Below are 21040 nucleotides of genomic sequence, written 5' to 3' on the forward strand. Positions count from 1 at the left end.
TTTATCCTCCATAAAACTCAGTAAAATTTTTGAGTGCCTGGCACATAGTAGGCACTTAATAAATGTTTGCCAAATGAATTAATAAAACTGCGACTGGCAACTTATTTATTTAGTGCTTATTTTTAAAGTTTATATTATACATTTATTTTGTTCAGTTACGCAATTATTTAACTTAAATAATACTTAAAAAACCTCTGTCCGCCAACATTTTGCATGAGAAGTTTAAACAAAAGGTTTGGAAAAAGTTACTGAGACATGTTTCCACTTCATGAAACAAAGTCTCCAAAATTAGAAATCATCAAATGTGCCTTTCTCCATTTAGTATTTAAATATGTATGTTGATTTACATAAACAAAATAATACATCATATTAGCTTTCATGTTTATTCAACTTCACAGAAATCCAAAAATGTGTCTGAAAATTGGTTATCTATTTAAATATCAATTGTTCATTATGGTGACATAATACTATGTGGTGGCAGAGATAAGCCTAATTTAAACAAATTCTTAAATTCCTGACATTCTTACAAGTGGACAAAATGAAATCTTAAAAATCAAACTTACAAGTTATAAGAAGATATAGAAAGTAATTTAACTTTTAATACCTGGAATAAGTTTTACAGCCACATTTGTAATTTACATATACAGTGGAGATCACTGAAAAAGCTTCCTGTTGCACTGCAGCAAGAAATTTTATTATAATGTAGATCAAACAAATTTGCTACAGAGTGCAGCAAGATAACCTCACTGAGGAATAAGATTTTCATAATGGAGCTTGTTACAGGGAGTTAAATATTTTCTTAATGTTATATAGTACATATTTTCAAAACAAACATTATCACTGAATAGACTGCTAACAATTGTTAGCAACTAATGTTTCATACACACTTAATTTTATTGTAAAGTATGTGGCTCTACAAATGTTAGTACATGAAATGTTAATACATGAAATGTTAAGTTTAAACGTAAGATAATCCCCTAAGTTGGAGACTCGAGACATCAAAACTTTGATTATTGCACCTATTTCTCTACCAAAACAAAAACAAAAAGGAAAAAGAAAAAGAAAAAGAAAAATTTACATCGTAATCCACCCAAAAGAAGAACAGACAGGTTGTAAAATTACAGACTCATTGGCATTGAACATAACAAAATCTACAATGAACATTTTTTTGTGAACTGCTGTACAGCATTACAAAAATGTGCGATGAAATTTGGTTAACTATGATCATGCAAATAAAAATCCTTCACAATCATTTTTTCGTATGTTTTATAAAATGTTCTTAATGATATATTTCCATAAACATTTCCGGTGCAATTTAGTCAATGACAAAAATACAAAGCTATTCCTTATTCTTTACGTTATAGATTTTAAAACATGCCTTTGTACTGCTGAAACAGAAATTACGTGTTTGGGAAAACCGAGCTAAGGAACCATTTCAAAACCAATGTATCTTGATCCAACCTGAGCTGCTTTTGATATATGACAGCCTCTCATAATTACTGGTGTCAGTATTGTTGTAAATGAAGAATAGTTAAATATGGAGAGATTAAGACACAATTCAAAACACTTTTTTAAAAATAAATGGCTGTTTCATAAACACGAACAAATCTTTAAAAGAAAAATAATCACATCAATTGCAGTATACATTGGCAAATAGTAAAATGTCATTTTCCAAAATAGTAGCTTCTTTATTATATGCCCCATCTATTATAACCAATCTTGGAAATATACCTTAAACATAATGGTGTATCATATGAAAATGTTCCACTATTCAATGTGATAAATTTAATAAGTTAGAATATGATTTTTATTTTCCTCTGGTGTTAACCATGAAAAAACATAAGAGCACCTAAAATACTAAAATGAATTTAGGTAAGCATTAAGTAGTAACCTATATGTTTTGGTTCAAAATACAGTTTATACAACTGTACAAAGGATACCACCTTAAGTAATTTATTTCTGTATTTTGCAGATTACAATGAAGAAAACAAAAGACCTGCTCTAAATCCAAATAAATTTCCACTTCTCCCAATCTGGACAAAGTGGAATTTCATTCAAAGTTCAAAGTTAGGAATTTCATTCAAAGTTCACAAGACTGTGACAACTACAGTAGCTGATAGTTGGATACACCACTTCTACCCTGCCCAACCCCCCCCCGAATCAGTTTTTTGGCTCCAAAATAAAGTACAATAATAAACTCTTGATGAAAAACTATGTTATGGGGCAATCTATCATATACTATGGCTAAATATGAATTTACAGAAAAGAGCACATCCCATTTTCAGCACTTTTTTTCATAAACATGCAACTCACTATAAAATACAAAACACTTGGCTTTCAAGAACAGCTTTATAAAGACACACTGCATCAATAAAATTTTTTCTTTCTGATTAACTTTACACTGTTATGGAGAATTGGAATTTTTCTAACGTGTATATATCAGGTTTTATATTATAGTGTAATTTGCATTTTTTGAACATAATGTTCAAGAGGAAATATCTATACACAATAACATTCTAGACTATTAAAAACTCATTCAAATTACAGAATTTTATTGATACAGTAGATTAATAAAAACTGAAAGGATGATAAAATGGGATAAAGAATTCAGTACATTATTTTATAACACACTCTTTAAAATTAAAATACTTTAAATCTTTCTTCTTAAAATTTTCATTGCCATGAAAGGCCAGAAAATTCTGGGACCAATCAATACTGAGGTGTACAGTAATCCAAGAACTTCAGGACTATTTCACAATTTGCATGGTTGTCCTCCTATCAGAGGCATCGTTCCGGTGTAATGGCAAACAATTTAGCACCTCTGAAGATTAAGGGTGCCCAGGAGTAAACACTAGGTAAGATACACACGGGGAAGAGACCACTTAACTCTCCAACAAATAGTGACATCAAGAAAATGACACCAATTGTTGAAAAAAAATTTTTTCACAGTAAAATTGCAGAGAATACAAATACAAACACTGACAGATTACTGCTTAAGATCTATCCTAACAAATTCTTTTCAAATCAATAGATCCAATAAACAGTTGGGTACTGTCAGTTTAAAGCCGCAGATAAAAGCTATACAAGCACTTCAGAAGTCGGAAACATTAAAAAAAGAAAAAAGATATTTACAAGTTTCTTCTTTATGTCTACACAGCCATCGCACATTACACGTTCACAAGACTCCATAGTCAAGGTTATCATGCGTATGGCTAAAGCATGTGACCACAAATGTATGGGGCCACCAAAGTAAGGTCCAACTGTCCACTCTTCAGCAGTCCCATTTTGTGCATCAAAGGCTTTATTCAGCCTCAAGTTTGACCAAAAAGAAAAAAAAAGATTTTTCCAAAGCTTTCACAGAGAAAGTTATTAATTACATTTGCTCATCGCCGTTCCCTTTTAGCACTTCGCCGCCGTACCTTAAAAGGAAAGTCACCAGATGCTTAATTAAAATGGGTATATGTGCATAAGATATGCAGTAATCATTTTTAACCAATATTTATTCTCGTTTGTTCCTGATTTTCTTTGCTTTCCTTTCCCTGAAACTTTTTTATCCTTACTTTCTGCCCCGGCATCACATACTTAGACCTCTATAATATTTGAACATTTACATGCTCACAGACTTTCCCAGAACAGCAAAAGAAAAAAAATATTTTACTTTTCTATCTAATAATTTTAAAGAGAAATGAACAGAAGTCAATGTCTACAGCAAGAAAAACAACTCAAACAGATTAATCATCTTTCTACTTATGTTTCCTGTGGTAAATGAAAACATTTCACATTTATGAACTTATATTATCTTTCTGGGAAAGTAGTTACAGAATTTGAATCTTAACAATTATCAGTACAGTAAAATAACCTAAAATGCAAACATATTATCATTTACTGGTAAGCACTAATGAAAGCATAAAACTTTAGCTCAAAAAATGTCAATATTAACAATAGGAATATAAAAAAGGGTTTTAATGTACTATGTAGTTTTCTCTGGTGAAGACATCAATCGTTACTGACTCTTCAGCTTTCCTTACTTTGATGTCCCCCCAAAACCCTTTAAGAAACAAGCCAAGTTAATTTGAGACCACAATTAAGCATATTTTCCTATGTACTTAACTCACTTACTCACAAAAACGAATCCTGGTACAGATAGGAGTTCTGATTCCATTAAATAAGACAGAACAGTAGAGACCAATTCTGAGACTTGATTACAGAGCTTGGGTTTCTCAAACAAAGATGGGAGAAGAGCTTCTACTTAAATGTATTATATTTTTTCGTAAAAGAAATATCTGAGTTGTATTAACCGGTAAAGTTACTTATTTATTACTTTGAAAGTCAAGAAGTGCCGGGTGCAGCAGCTCATGCCTGTAATCCCAGCACTTTGGAGGCCGAGGCAGGCAGATCACTTGAGGTCAGGAGGAGTTCGAGACCAGTCTGACCAAGATGGTAAAATTCTGTCTCTACTAAAAATACAAAAACTAGGCGGGCACGGAAGCACTCGCCTGTAATCTCAACTACTTTGGAGGCTGAGGCAGGAGAATTGCTTGAATCTGGGAGGCGGCGGTTGCAGTGAGCCCAGATCGTGCGCCACTGCACTCCAGCCTGGGCAACAGAGTGAGACTCTGTCTCAAAAACAAAAACAAAAAAGTCAGGAAGTAACACATCCCTAACTTTTGCAAAATAAGTATGTATTACCAATTTTATGAATTCTCATTCAGCTCAAACTTCAATTCCAAAGGTTGATTTTATGTGTAACTAACTTCTAATTTCTATTATGAAACCCAAATAGAAATACCAAACAGAGAGTTGTAAGGTACAACTTAAATGCTGAAAGTGTCAATATTAGAATGCTATACATTCAGTTCAGACTTGACATTTACATTCTCACTAAGCTACACCTATTTGCTTAGTTTCGGGTTTCCATAAAAGATGTTCTCCATTATCCTACCTGGCAGATGAAACGATGCTATAAACTAATGAAGAAAAATATATAAATACTTAGAATTAGACAAGTACTAAATCATCTAACCAAACATTTACTAACTGTTTTTATATACCACACCACTCAAAGAAACTTTGAACACATACATTTACTGTAGAAACTTCCTCCTCCTCTGTTTCTTCCTGTGGAATATCATCATTGACAGGAGAGCTACCCTGAAACACATCTACTTCTTCACTTGAATCATTTTCCTTAGTAGCTGCTTGTTTGGAGCGTCCTACACGGCTAGAGTAAAACACATGTAAAATACAATGAACGTTCCAATCTTTCAGTAGATTACCTCGTTAGAAGAAATGCTTCAAGTATTTCATCAATTGTCATACCATGTTTACCCTCAACTACTTTATGAGACAAGAACATTTCTTTAATATTCTGAATCCTAAACTAACATTTAATCACAGAATCTTACAAATTGTCTACCAAGTAACAACAAAAAAAGTGACTGAGAACATATGATAAAGGAATTCAAAACATAACCCGAAGTCTTTTCCTTTCATCTTTCCTAATGCAGTAAAAGGCATCTATGTCTACTAAGCTGCTCAAAGCAGAAAGGAATTCTGCTTTGAATACAGTGTACCAGTCTTTGGCCTTTCAGATTCTTACAGAGATCTCAAATTCATTCGCTTCTGTCCACATCTCCATTGCCACCACCTAACTCAAACCATTCCCATCTCTTGTCTTATCTCTTTACAAAGTTATCTTTTAAAAGTACAAGACAGATGATGTTACTGCCACTACAGAGCTCCCCACTGAGCTGAGAATAATTTTGTAAACTTCCTTAACACGATATACAAGGAACAGTAGATGGTCCTTGCCTACCTGTTCGTTCTCATCTCCTTCTGCTCCCCAACTCCCCACAACTACAATTCAGCAAACCCTTGCCTTCCTTTAGCTTTCTGATTTTGCCAAGATTTTTCTCACTTCAGAAACTTCAAATATAGTGTTCTTGCTACCTGTTCGCTGCCTGTCTAGCCCCTACTATTCTCAAGATATCAACTCATTGTTACTCTTAAAGAAAAAGCTTCCTCACTCCATTAGATGGTAGAAGACAAGAACCACGAACCCAGGAAAACAAGAACCATGTCTGTTCTGTGTCCCTAGCACCTAGTATTCTCTGAAACACAGGAGGCATAAAAAAATATGTTATAGAACCATCTAATCAAATGGATCCCTCTTGATAAATACTTATTTTTTAAAATTAGGAACATAACTTATCACTTCTATAAGCAATCCAAAATGTGCGTTTTTTTAACTCATGCTCAAACCACACAATTTTTTTACTTGGTTTGGTTTTTCGGGATTAATGAAACTCTGGAAATTACATGAAACATAATGACAATCTTTTTCAATTTCATTGATGTCAGAACAAGAAAAAGAAACAAATCCTAACATATGTTATTATACTAGCTCTAGAAAGAGCTTCCCAGTGAAAGGAAGACAGGCTTCCAAGATAGACTACAGAATCTTCTTCTGTATCAATTTTTTTTTAAAGAAATACTTATTTGGTTTAGAACATTCATAGGACTTGTGTAATTTTAGGAGAGCACAATAATCATTTAAACCCTGAATTTCATGATGTCCAAATATAAACAAACTAAAATTATGAGGTTTGTTATTTCCTTGTTACATCATTCATGTGCATTTTATTAAATAAAGGATTCCTTAAGAATCCTTAAAGAATCCTTTGTTTAGAAATACTGATTTCCTTTGGTTGAATCCAAATACATTTATAAAGCTGCCACAAAAAATGTACTTACCTTTACTTTTAACCTGATAGAAAAATTACATGGAAGATGGCATGAAGTACTGGCTAGACACCCAGGCAACTTTTCCTCTTCCTGTGGAATACACAGGAATAGGAAAATCTCTAAGATAATTGAGTATTTAACGACAGTATGTTGGCAACTCTGAAAAGTCAAGCCACTGATGTAATTATGTACGGGTGGGATTACTCTCAGAAAAAGTGTGCTAAATTTCCGACTAATAGAAGACATGCTACTTTATTTCCACTCACATAACTGAGGAGAAAAAATACTGTCAAATCTAAAAATTATAGCACTGATACTCTTGTGACACTAAAATTTGGGGTACACATTGTTACTATACCTTTCTTATAAATGTGTTTGTGTGAACATCTAAAACTATATACATGTTGATGTAGATAAACGAACTGGATTAGAAAACGAACAAAACCAAGATATCAAACACTTGAGACCAACATGTGATAATTTATATGGATATAATTTTTTAAAAATGGTACCTGTTACTTTCCTACTACAAGTTCAAAGAATAAAAACAGAAGCATAAGACCTGTTTTCTTCCATTTAAAGGAAAAGGTGCTAATGAGAAACACTGAAAAAAAATGGTTGTGTGAAATGACGAGGCAACCTGGTCAATGTGTGGTGATTATTTAAAAATATCTTATCATTTCCTCAGATATCATAAAGTCTGTATAGGAAATAATATACTATTTGGTATCCACTTATAAAGATTTGCCTACACCTGTAAAAATGCACAAGATAGTTTATTGAGATATCAATCACTAAGGTAAGTTTATAAAAATTTTACCTTACCTAGTGTAATGGGGCTAAATACATGGAATTTAAATATAGCAATATGTATGTTTACAAATTTAGGAACTTTTTCAAAATAATTTGAAATTGGTTTGAAATTTAATTATTTACAACTTACACATTTTTTTTGGGTTGTGATGGTGATGGCGTTTTTGATGGTCTTCCTCGTCCTTTCTGTGGTGTGGATTGTGTGGATTCAATTGCACTAGATTCAGGAGATTCTGCTCTGCTTTGGGAAGACCCAAATGTGGATAGCATCAAATTATGATTTATAATATAGTAACGAAATAGATGCAGTTTAGAGTTACACATGCTTACCTCTGCTGTGCTCTCCTTGACACTCGGTGCTGTTTGCTTTTGGACTTCTGTTCTGTATTTCCACTTTGTCTTTCTTCTTCTTCCTCCTCCTCTGGTGCTGGAGGTCCAGATTTTTTTTTGCTTCCTTTTTTAGAAGTTTTCAATGTTGGCTCTTCTTTTGGTGTACTTCCACCAAGAGGTTTTGGTGGTCGGCCTCTCTTACCCTTTTTTGGTGGACTATTCTGTTCATCTTCATTTTCTAATATATCTTCTTTGAGCCTCTTTTCCTCAGGCCACTGCTGTTCATCAGATTCTGAAGCCGTATGGCCTCTTTTCCGACCTCGCTGACTGCCTTTAGGTTTCTGCTCCTGTACCAACTTAGTCAAGTCATCCATACCTAATTTCTCCTCCTGTTCTGTGACGGGTGTTTTTTTCCTGCCTCTAGGCTTCTCCAATTCAGACTAGAGGAAAAAAAAATCACAATTTATGGTTATAAAATTGTGAGCACACATATCTTGAGGAAAGAAACAAAAAAATCTGTTATCTACTGTTGTCCTAAACATGTACCTAAAATATACACCTCTTAAATACACCAGAACTGTATTTATTTGCTTTTATTATAGTTTTTAATTTGAAAAACTTACCTGAGGTAAAAGGGTACATTTTCACTCTTACTTTTAAGCTGGAGTGTCTTAAAAGGAAACCTCTCAAGATCAGTATCTTATTACATTATAAATTTTAGTGAAGAGCTATCTCATTAAAAGAGCATTATAAATTCAGTACTTGGTCCTAAATGACAACTATACTGAAGTATCTGTTTTGATAATCAATTTAAGTAATTCTAATTTTACCACACAGTGCATAAGACATAAAATATTAACTATATGACATGCTTACAACATCATAAAAGAAGTATTATTTTACAAATGGAGGTTGCAAGATATAAAAGGTAAACATATTCATCATTTATTATAAATTTTGGAAACACTTCTGAATTACAGATACTGCTTCTTTCTAGGTATAACTAACTAACAACAGAAACAACAAAAAACCAATGGCTTTCCCATTTAAAATAAAATCCTAGTCTATATTCAGAGAATCTATATGTGAACCAGCGTGAATGCTGAAGAAATTCTCCAAAGACACAATAATTTGTATGTATGAACATTTATAATACAAAGTTAATTTCCAAAAATCTGCAGCAATTTATATTTTCAAACATCACTGAAAAGAAAACAACAAAAACTACTAACTTTAAATTGAGTTTCCTGCGTGTGAACTGCATAATTACATCCTTTGTATTATGTCCTTTGCCAACTTTGATTACTGGGGTATTAGTGGGTTTTCTCTATATTCTTCTATGCTTTTGTGTACACCTCTATGCTTATTTTTAAGTGCTATTTCTTTATTATTATTATTATTTTATTTTTGAGACGAAGTCTCACTCTGTTGCCCAGGTTTGAGTGTGATGGCCTGATCTCTGCTCACTGCAAGCTCCGCCTCCCAGGTTCACACCATTCTTCTGTCTCAGCCTCCTCCCGAGTAGCTGGGACTACAGGTGTCTGCCTCCATGCCTGGCTTTTCTTTTCTTTTTTTTTTTGAGATGCAGACTCACTCTGTCACCCAGGCTGGAGTGCAGTGGGGCAATTTCAGCTCACTGCAACCTCTGCCTCCCAGGATCAAGCGATTCTCCTGCCTCAGCCTCCTGAGTAGCTGGGACTAGAGGCATGTGCCACCACAAGCGGTTAATTTTTGTATTTTTAGCAGAGTTGGGGTTTCGCTGTGCTGGCCAGGCTGGTCTCAAACTCCTAACCTGAAGTGATCCACCTGCCTCAGCCTCCCAAAAGTGCCGGGATTACAGGCGTCACTGCACCTGGCCTTTAAGTGTTATTTCTTACTTGCTTTGGACTGAATTGTGACCCCCATCACAAAAAAAAAAAAAAAAAATTGTATGTTGAAGCTCTAATCCCAATGTGACCCTATTTGGAGACAGGGCCTTTGGGAGGTATTTGGTTGAGATGAGGTCATGAGGTGGGACCCGCAAGATGAGATTAGTGTTCTTAGAAGAAGAAATACCAGTGAGCTTGGGTGACTTTCTTCTTCCCCCTGCCCCACACCTCTCATGTGAGGACACAGGAGAAGGTGGCATCTGTAGCCCAGGAAGACAGCACTAATCAGGAACCAAATCTGCTGGCACCTTGATCTTGTACTTCCAGCCTCCAGAACTGTAAGAAAATACATTTCTGTTGTTTAAGCTACCCAGTCTGTGGTATTTTATAATGGCAGCCTAGGCTGACTAAGACACTATTGTATATTGTTTTAGAATAGAATGTGAAGTGAGATTCTAAACTGAATTCTCCACTCCCAAAGACACATTCAACCATTTCAGAATCAATGATTTGTAGTGCTTCCTTTATTTCATATGTTTTGAACAAGAATATTTATGGGCTATCATAACAGAAGCACAATATTTTACTAAGTATAATTATGTGTCTGGTAGGGCTGAACCTACCTTTATTTCTCCTCCTTTTATATCTATCTATTCCTCCACATAGACTTGAACCAAAATCATGCTGGAATTTTACAATTATGTATTCACTTGGAAAAAACTGTCATCTTTTTTTATTCCTATTTCCTATACAGGAACATGGTCTGTCTTCTCTCTCTTCAAGTCTTCCAGTTTTGAGATTTTCTACATATAGGTCCTCCCTATCTCAGTTTTGAGATTTTCTACATGTAGGTCCTCCCTATCTCAGTTTTGAGATTTTCTACATGTAGGTACTCCCTATTTCTTTTTAAGGTTATATTTAAATCTATGAATCTGTCAATCAATCAATCAAAGTTTGTTGTTGCAGTGGTTCTTGTGATAAAGAAAATAATCCCTTTCCCCCCAAATGTACATCTGATACAAAGCAAAATTATCACAGTAATGTTAGTTACAAACAAAAATATATACATAGGTAGGGATAGATTTTCAATTGCTTGTTTTATTTTTCTAAGATTACAAAACTAACAATTCATCAAACATTCTAGAGCAATTCTAAAAAACAGTGGTGACAGCAGGTTGCTTGTTTTGTTCCTGATTTTTAAAAAAAATGCTTCGAGTATTTTGCCTTTAGGAAGAATGGCATTGAGTACTGATTTAAAATAGACAAAACTTTCAGTACATTAAAGATGTATCCTTCCGGTACTAGTTTACTAAAAGTTCATATTTGTCAAGAACGGATTTTAAGCTTTATTTATGTCCTCTTGGCATGATCTGAAATTATTTGTTTTTGGTTTTCCCTTTGGTTAATTTAATATATTATTATATTAAAAGATTTGGTAACATTAAGCTATCCTTATATTCTAAGGAGACAGGAAGATCTATACATGACTGGATTTAGCTTGTTTTATTTACTTAGAGTTTTGTGCACAAATTAAAAATTAACTGTTACTCAAAGATGAGAAGGTAAAAGAAATGTTAAATCAGAACTAAATTTAAAATGTCACTTCTTATTTTAATTGTTACAATTCTTTTTGATGTCCAAAGATCTAAAAAGGAAGATGATTTCCTTTATGCTTTGGAAAAGGTTGGTGGTAAAAAGAAAACCCAATGTCTACTTTCTTGAGAATACCAATCTAGTTTCCTAAAGCACCACTACTTCTCATTTCTTTTTCATTTTGCATTGCACTGTTTTAAGAATAGAAGGAGTATAAAACTGAGGTTAGAAGCAAAAGATAGGGAAAATATGTTATTTATAAAGCTAAATATTTAAATACAAACGTTTATGGAAAATAATTCCTTTGCTGTGAAATTTCAATGTGAACGTGGTAACAAGCAAATGAGACCATGCTCTTTGATTATAATCCACTCGTCTTTAAATTCAATTTGTGTCTCATAATGCTCATCTGGGGGCACTTCAGTCAAAACTAGCTTATTAATAAGATTCTCCTAGCACCTCTAAAACTGGACCTAACGTTACACATTCTCCATGCCACAACAAATAGCAAAAGGCCTCCATTGCAATCACACTAATAGATCTCAAGAGCTGAAAAATTCAAAACTGTTCTATGAAAAATAGAGTACACTTTGCTCTGTACTATCCCAAAAGGTAAAAGTATATGTAAAATTTATAGGGTAACAGAATATTAAGAATTAATAAAAACCATGTTTCCCAACTTTTGGGGAATGGGAACACTAAGGGTATAAGTGTAGTACACTATGGGTGTGGGTATGAGTGGCCTAGCTGACTTTTCCAACAAATGAAATACATCATGAGCTCTCTGCTTAAAGCATTTTCAACATGGTGACCAGCGCTCATCACTAATAAAGGAATTTCTGCACTAAGTGAGAACTAAGAAGACATAATACCTTGTCCAATTCAAGAATTTTCTTCTATAAATCCAGATAACAAGACTCTTTTCAAACTAAGTGATCAATTCTTAATTTTGCTCATGTGAAATTTTTAAAGCGCCAATAAACATCATAACTTACAGTAAATATAGTAAGAATTCAGTAAAATTTTAGATAATTCTTTCTCGGCCGGGCGGTGTGGCTCAAGCCTGTAATCCCAGCACTTCGGGAGGCCAAGGCGGGTCGATCACCTGACATCAGGCGTTTGCGACCAGCCTGGCCAACATGGTGAAAGCCCACCTTTAAAAATACAAAAACTGGCCATGCATGCTGGCACACAACTGTGGTCCCAGCTACCAAGAGGCCGAGGAGAGAGAATCACCTGAACCTGGGAGGCGGAGGTTGCAGTGAGCCCAGATCGCGCCACTGCACTCCAGCCTGGGCGACAAAGTGAGACTGCATCTCAAAAAAAAAAAGAATAATTCTTTCTAAATAGAAAGAAACACTCTGCCAAAATAAGTTACTGGAGAAACATGAAAATAAACTTCTTGGCATGTGTAATGTTGGACCAGTGGAAGACAAGATGGACAGTAATATTTTAGAGAAAGCAAAAGTAATTATTTTTTGGATAACCTCTCACCTCTATTAATCAAGTAGATTCAAACATTTTAACTTTTATTATTATGATAACCATAATCAAAAGTCGTAACAATGAAACAGCAGCAACAATTCATTTGGGCTAAGTCACTTACTCTGATAAAGTTTACCAGCTAAGTATCCATAATTTACATACAGTTAAGAAAATGGATTCCGATAGCCTAATCAGTTATTAAGAAAATGATCTGAAGCTGAACTGTAAAGTCAAAATGAACTCAGTTAAGTCCAGAGTTGTGTTAGAAGACATAACTGTATTTTGTGTCTATACTAAAACTTCAGCAAATTTGTCTTAAAATAACACAACTATCATACAAGTTATCATTTTATTATTTCTATTAAGATTTAAAAACTGAACAAGAACTTGGGAACTACAGCATTTTCTACCTTTAATAGCAGCTTAATTAGTAAAAGGCTCAAGAAATAAATTAAATGAAAGAACCTTTAAGGATCCTCATTCCATTCCCCTTCTCTAAGGCTAAGTCTAAATATCCTATGTTAACACAAACAACAACAACAAAACCCCAAGCAAATGTGGAAAACAAAACAATACAAAAACCAAGCAGTTGAGTATGCAACTGGCAAGTCTAATACCAAAAACCTGAACAATTGAGATTACTCATCATATTCATAAGGAGCACAGATTCTATATACTTAAATTACATAGAGGATAATTATAAACTCAGGTTTGTGATTAAAACCACTAAAATAAAATGAAAATGTAAATTTGCTAGTCATGTTAACTGGTTTCAGTGTAAACATTACTATTTACTAAGTAAAATTATTATTAGTATTATTATAAAATCAATGCAAATATCTCACCCTTACAAGATCAGAGTCGTCTCGTTTGTCACTTTTTTTCCCCGGCAAAGGTGAAGACATTGTGTAATCTTCATTTTCACTGTGATCCATTTCAGAACTATCAAGCCTTTTAATATAGACATTTGTAATTGTTATTACAATCAAATAACCTTAAAAGCTTTTTCTGTTCCTAGTATAGCTTTACAGATTTATGGGAAAAAATTTCATTCTTTTCAAAAATGAACCAGTTTCATTCTACCATATTTGATACCAACTCAACAAGCAATGAAGCTCATTTAATTCAATATAGTGAAATTTAAAAAATCAAAAATTTAAATCTAGTTTTTTTCTGTCTTTTTAAAACCTAAATTCTATTTTGGGGTCAGATCATAGAATCAATTAAAACTTTTCTTGTTGGCAGGTTAGCTTGGTCTACACACTGCAACCTGCCCCGGTTCCTTACCCTACTCTATTTTTTCTTCTCTCTGTAGCATTTAACACCCTCTAACACACCATAATTATTACATTTATTACTTACTACCTTCCTCTGTTAGAATATAAGCATGAATCTTTTGTCAATCAATTTTACTTACCAATGTATGCAAAGCACTTAAATCAGCGCCAGACATAGAGTAGGCATTCATATAAAGGTCCAGGCTTCTGTCCTGGGTGGTCTCATCTTTATCTAGTTTTTAAAACTATTTATACGTTGTTGAACCCTAAATCTCAATCTCTGGTCCAGCTGCACTGAGTTCCAAACTCACATATCCAATTGTCTACTCAACACTTCACTTGAAACTCTAATAGGCACCTGATCTTTAATGTAACCTAAACAGTTATTTGAACACTCTTCTTATTCCCACTTCCCCAAAACACACACATACAAACAGAGCCTGTTCTTCCTCAAGGCTTCTGTATCTCAGTCAACGGTACCACCATCTCTCTAGTTATTCGGGTAAAAAGCCCAGGATACACCCTTAAATCCTCCCTTTCCCTAGCTGTTCACATCTAATCCATCAGAAAGATCATCTGCATCTAACACCTAAATAAATCTTAAGAGTGGTATAGTGAGTTATTCTCAACTGATTGTTCATAGTTAGTTACACATCAAACTCCTTGTTTTAACTCACTCCTCCCTTCTCACTACTGCACTTGACTACTCTTTAAAAAAAAAAAAATCTGAAATTTGACTATTTACCATCTTCTTCCCTCTTCATCCCTGCCACAGATTATGATTCGCTGACTCCTGACTGGTTTTTCTACCTCAATTCTAGCTCCTCTATAGTACATTCTGCACAAATCATCAAGGCAATTTAAAAAAAAAAAAAAACTACAAATTAGATTGCTAGACTCCCTGGCAAACCTTTCAGTTGCACTTAAAATCAAATCCAGATTCCTTACCATGGTTCACAAAGTCCAAATATAATCAGGCTACCTCTTAACTTCCTCTCATAATTTTTCCCTCATTCCTACTCTCCAACCAAACAGGTTTCTTAAATATACCTACTTCATTGCCCTGGAAACAGTCCCACTAAACAGATGGAATTTGGAAGAAAAAAAATAACAAAACAGATTGGTCACAAGTTGAAAGAAAGTTTAAAGAAAACTATATTGAAAAAATATAAATCACGACACTTTTGTGTTAAGTAACAAATGGATGATAAGGAGAGGGTGGAATTATACTTGTCTTGAAAGTAAACAAGGGAAGTCAATTTAAGATCTCTGAGCAATGAAATAACATCACAACAGTAGTATTTTTAAAGGATTATCTAGCAGTGATACAACATACACAGTTGAGAGGAATAAGGAAGTAAACTAGTCAAATACAACAATAATTAAAGAAAGAAAATGAACTAAATGATGACAGTAAAAAGAGAAGTACAAAACATTGCTTAGAAAAAAGGTAGCAAAACTTAGCAACTGAACAAATATAGAGGTGGGAAGAGTCAAACACAGTTTTGAGGCTTTTGGCCTAGATGACTAAGTGAATTAGATCATCTTTGATTATAACCAGGAATTCAAGGAGAAAAACCAGTAATTTAGAAAATGAGTTGATGGAAATGTTTCTGGTCATGTTAAATATGAGGACACTTGGTAGAAAATGTCCAACTGATATAACTAAACGGTCACTTAGGTATTAGCCACTAACATGCATTAATACAGGAATCTAGAACAAACAAAAGCTATAAATGCAATTTCTTTCATTTCTATCATACTACATATCATTCAACACTTTATTCACTGTAAGAAATGTGGTGGTAAGATTTTTAGAATGTCACCTACCTTCTTTACTGATTGGTTATCAACAATGAAAAAGACAGTATAGTCTTTTAATAATAACTTGGCAAAAATCAATAAATACTGGCAGTTTAGCCCTAAACAATGCTCTGTGCTAACGAATGGTGCCCTAAGCACTTATGCTAAAACCAGTGAAAGGATGAATTAATTTTCCTTTTTATTTTTCTCAAAACAAGAATCATTTTAAAAACATTTTTTAATGAGCAAAGGACACGAACAGACACTTCTCAAAAGAAGACAAATGGCTAACCATAACAAAATGCTCATCATCACTAATTATGAGAGAAATGCAAATCAAAACTACAATGAGATACCATCTCACATCAGTCAGAGTGACTATTACTAAAAAGTCAAAAAACAACAGATGCTGGTGAGGCAGAAGAGAAAATAGAACACTTATAGGTTGTTGCTGGGAATGTGAATTAGTTCAGCCACTGTGGAAAACAGTTTGGAGCTTTCTCAAAGAACCTAAAACAGAACAACCATTTGATCTAGCCATCCCATTACTGATTGTATACCCAAACGCAAATACATCGCTATACCAAAAAGGAACATGCACTCATCTGTTTAATGCAGCACTATTCACAATATCAAAGATATGGAATCAACCTAGATGCCCATCAATAATGAACTGGATAAAGAAAATGAAGTTCATATATACCATGGAATACTACACAAACATAAAAAACGATGAAATCATGTACTTCACAGCAAGGAGGCCATAGTCCTGAGCAAATTAACACAGGAACAGCAAACAAATACTACATGTTCTCGCTTATAAATGGGAGGGAACATCGAGCATACATGGGCATACACATGGAACAACAGATGATGCAGACTACTGGGGGAGCAGGAGAAATGAGGATGTGGGCTGAAAAACTACCTATTGGGTACTATACTCACTACCTGGATGCAATATACCCATGTAACAAAACTGCACATGTACCCAATGTATCTAAAATAAAAGTTGAATTTTAAAAACCCAAAAAGCAAAAACACACTTTTAAAACAAACAAAAAAGTTCATACATGTACATGGTACTAAACAAAGATATTCAAATGATACCAAAAAGTATAAAATAACCTCCCTTCTGTACTAGGTTAACATAAACACTGTTAAGATTTTGTATATTCTTCAAAAAAACTTTCTATGCATATAAAAACAAATGTGAACATAAATCTGCTTTCAATACTTAAAGATTCCATAATGCTGTTTTATATACTTTTGCCTTTTTCACTCAATAATGTATTGGGGAAACTCTTCCATACTAACTCAGACCTCATCATGTTTAATGACTATGTATCCCATTGTATGATACACCATAATGTAACAGTTTTAGAACTGCTACACACTGAGGTTGAAAACTAGTTTATGTATACTAACACAGATTACCCCCAACAAACTAAACAATGAAAGGCTAAGATGGAGCACCCATCCAAAATGAGAAAGCTTGTAAGTATGAACTTGTGACTACCAATGTTAAATGGAAAAAGTAAGTAATACATTACTTTCCATTTACTGACATGAAACATTTTGGATTATATTATTTCAAATCTCATAGTCTTGCTGGAATCCTTAAATGTAAATTGTGGCTTTTCTTCTGCACTTACCTCCCCTTTATTCTTCCAGGAGAGCTTGGATTTGAGCTGCTGCTTGCATTGCTTACAGTTTCCATTCGTGATGATTTGGTCTGAGACTGTTTGCCTGCTGATGAAAGCGGCTTGTTAACAGCTCCTAGAACATTGGTTGTTTTAGGCTGAAATGAGAAATGCACATCTTTTTATTTGATTAAAGCCAAAAGAAAGTTACATGTAAAGAACCATAAATAACATCTCTGTCAAGGTATGTACTTACAAATCATGAAAAATGTATCTATCCTTAAGCAAAATGAGTATAAACTAAATATTACTTAAACAAATTAAAAACTATAAAGACAGCATAACAGTTGAATTTCTTAGTTATTTGGAGAAAATGGCTTACATAAAAAGTGAGAACAAATGAAATGAATAATCAACAATGAAAATAGATAATTAGACCCTTGCCATGGAAAGACATAAGAATATGCTTTTTTTAAGATTTTTTTATCTTGACATTAATCTAAGATGTCTAAGAATCAGGTCTCCTGGGACTTAATTACAAGCTAAAAAGTAAGTCTGTGTATTTCAGCTTGCATATATTTAGTAAATATAATTATTTCTTACTAGTAAATGGAAGACAGATAATACTGATATTTTTCTAGCTTGAAAATACAAATTTTTGAAGCAATACAATATAACACAATTTTGCCAATAATCACACTAAAATAAGCTGCCACATAAAAATTAAAATGATTCTCAAAACATACTTTTCCAGGAGTGAAAAATGATTTCATTTCAGGAGGCAGATAATTTTTGGTGTTACTGAAATTCTACAACCAAGAGAAAAAGAAGTTGTCAGTGAATATTAAAACACTATCTACGAGGTGGTTCAAAAGCCAACAAAGCAAACAGCAGTTTATTTAAACTAAATTATCATATGAAACACAAAATTTCAGTCACTGATTTTAACTACTATAATAAGCTTAAACCAACCTCATGCCAACTCTAATATTAACAAAACATATTTGAGCTCTAACATGTTAGAGCTCTCAGAGTGCATCAGAAAACACATGCTTCTTTAATAACACCCTTCAGGAGAAAGACCACATATACATACTCCTATTACTCTGCTCACCTCAACATGACAGCCCTTTTAGCTACTAAGCACTCCTATAGGGCTGTTCCAAATCTCTATACCCTGGTAAGGTCTTAACTGGCACTTTGCTTTAAAAGCAAAAAGAGGATAGTGGTCATTTCCATACTCTGTTACTCAATATGTTCAGCTAAATTATGAGGAATTAAATAAATTATGAGGGAGTAAGAGGGATTGTGGGAAATACTTTTTACATCTCATACCACACTCAGGTTTTTTGGAGAGTGGTTTGGTAACACTCCTGTAGTATTCCCAGGGTCTTAGGCATGTTCCAGTGTCCGTTTTCTGCTTGTTTCCTCATACCAATTACAAATCCCAATAAAGGGCTTTAACTTCAGACTGTATCTCTATCAGCACTCTCCTTCTCATTTTGAACAATGGCCATTAATTCACAAATTCACATGCTTTGATCACATTTCTGCCTGTGCTCTAAGACTGTCTTAAAACCGAACATAAACACCAGATCATCCTAATATCTGAAACTTATGTGTGTCCTCCAGTTTGACTCATATTCTGGTTCTGATCTTAAATCACATTCTTAAGACTCATAGCAATCTTTCCATGATGCTTCCTATCTTCCTACAACCCACGGCTGAGAATACATTTTATTTCAACTTACACAAACAAATTGTAAAGCAACTACCTTGTCAGGTTGAGTGAAGAAACGAGCTGGTAGTACTGGGTCTTTAGGAGATTCCAAACTGTATGTAGTACTCTTTGACATGATGATATTCATGGCAACATCACACACAGTGTACAGTTTCTGCAATAGTATATTTTTAAAAAACAGATACTTAAGCTGGCAATCTAGACTCTGTAAACTAGCAAACTAGCAATAATATCAGAACATGAATCCAGTCTGAATAGTAAACTAATGAAAGCAATAGTCTGTGTAAGCATTTTAGCTTACACTACTGGTTTTGCTCATTTACTTGTAATAAAATTACTGCTAATTATATGTCAGTAATTCTAATTACTAATAGAAAAAATTATTTGATGCTGTCTATAAATACTACGAAAGTTTCATACCTTACACCTAAATTTTTAAATCAATATGGAACCATAATTATTTACAAAGAATTACATACTTCATTCATTTTTGCATCATCTGGTCCTTGGGCATCTTTTGTTTGTTTAATATTTTCTACCATCTTTCTGATAAATGCATGACTGTTATTTTCATTTTTAGCCATTAATATTTCCAGAACAAACCAAAGACATCTAAAAAAAAAAAAAAAAAAAAGGAAAAAAAAAAGGAAAAAATAATCCTTTGTTAAATATAGATACAATAATTCTAAATATAAATATAACGAACCTAGATTATATAACTCCAGGAAGAAAAAAGAAAGAAACAGTTACAAACCAGCAGGGAAAAAGAGTATGTCACACAAACATATAAACAGGTCAACAATGCAGACATGAGCTTATAAGATCCCTTCTTATAATCTCACCAGATTTCCAAGAAGGCAGGTTAAAGAGGAAACACAAATGGCAGAAAGGATGAAGTCATCTTAACCCTCAGCTATGACAGGGAGTTAAAGACTGTCAAAGGAATAGTGGGGCCATGGATCAAGTGAGGCCTCAGATACTCAAGACTGACTACAGTCCTGATGGGAACTCTTCAAGAGAATATAACTGCCTTATTAAATATAAAAACAGTTAAGAATATTCATTAAAAGAGAGAACAAGTCACAATAGACAACTACAAGCATTGTCTTTGCTTTTAAAAAGGGAAAAATTAAAAGAAAGCTTCAGTAGCTCAGTTTTAAAGTTAATTACATAAAACTCCATTCAATAAAAAATGAAAAGTGTTTTGCCTATGTATTATACAGAGAGAAAGGAGCAAAGTTATAGTTGATACACAGAGGAGAAAAGTAATGGGAAAACAAAGAGAGAAATGTGAAGCAAGGTATTATACTAGAACAGAAAAAAATAACCTTTAGGAACTTAGGTATAGGATAAGTTCTTCTGAAGTGGCTCCCTGATAGAACGGAGACCACACATGGCTACACTGAGGCAACTTAGAAATGCAACCGTAAATGTCTAGCAAATTCCAAAGGATGTTTTATTTATTTTTAAAAACCCAATGTTCTCAGAAAGAGGTGGCTAGATGTTTTCAACAGTTTTAATCACTCTAACATAGAACTAATTTTGATAGAACTCTTTTTTTTTTTTTTTAAATAGAGACGGAGTCTCACTCTGTTGCCCAGGCTGGAGTGCAGTGGCATGATCTGGGTTCAATGCCAACCTCCACTGCCCAGGTTCAAGCAGTTCTCCTGCCTCAGCCTCCCAAGTAGCTGGGACTACAGGCACGCACCACCACATCTGGCTAATTTTGTTGTATTTTTAGTAGAG

General features: G+C 33.8%; 1 protein-coding gene across 5 annotated transcripts in view; it reads right to left on the bottom strand.

Moving 5' to 3' along the window:
• Window positions 1-369: 369 nt before the first annotated feature.
• Window positions 370-21040, bottom strand: part of PDS5B (PDS5 cohesin associated factor B) — a 176223-nt gene continuing 155552 nt past the window's right edge. The window contains exons 27-35 of one of the 5 annotated variants that reach the window (XM_023208803.1): window positions 19774-19906; window positions 19329-19448; window positions 18300-18362; window positions 17566-17711; window positions 13685-13784; window positions 7888-8327; window positions 7688-7795; window positions 5083-5221; window positions 370-3419 (exon numbers count right to left, since the gene is read on the bottom strand). In XM_023208803.1, the coding sequence (XP_023064571.1) occupies window positions 3384-3419; window positions 5083-5221; window positions 7688-7795; window positions 7888-8327; window positions 13685-13784; window positions 17566-17711; window positions 18300-18362; window positions 19329-19448; window positions 19774-19906 (1285 nt within the window). In that variant the 3' untranslated portion in view covers window positions 370-3383. Of the gene's footprint in view, window positions 3420-5082; window positions 5222-7687; window positions 7799-7887; window positions 8328-13678; window positions 13785-17565; window positions 17712-18299; window positions 18363-19328; window positions 19449-19773; window positions 19907-21040 lie in introns of all 5 variants that reach the window. The other 4 variants (XM_023208802.1, XM_023208801.1, XM_023208800.1 and 1 more) reach the window with 4 other exon arrangements.

The sequence above is a fragment of the Piliocolobus tephrosceles genome, chromosome X, assembly GCF_002776525.5.
Source record: "Piliocolobus tephrosceles isolate RC106 chromosome X, ASM277652v3, whole genome shotgun sequence".
Classification (NCBI taxonomy): domain Eukaryota; kingdom Metazoa; phylum Chordata; class Mammalia; order Primates; family Cercopithecidae; genus Piliocolobus; species Piliocolobus tephrosceles.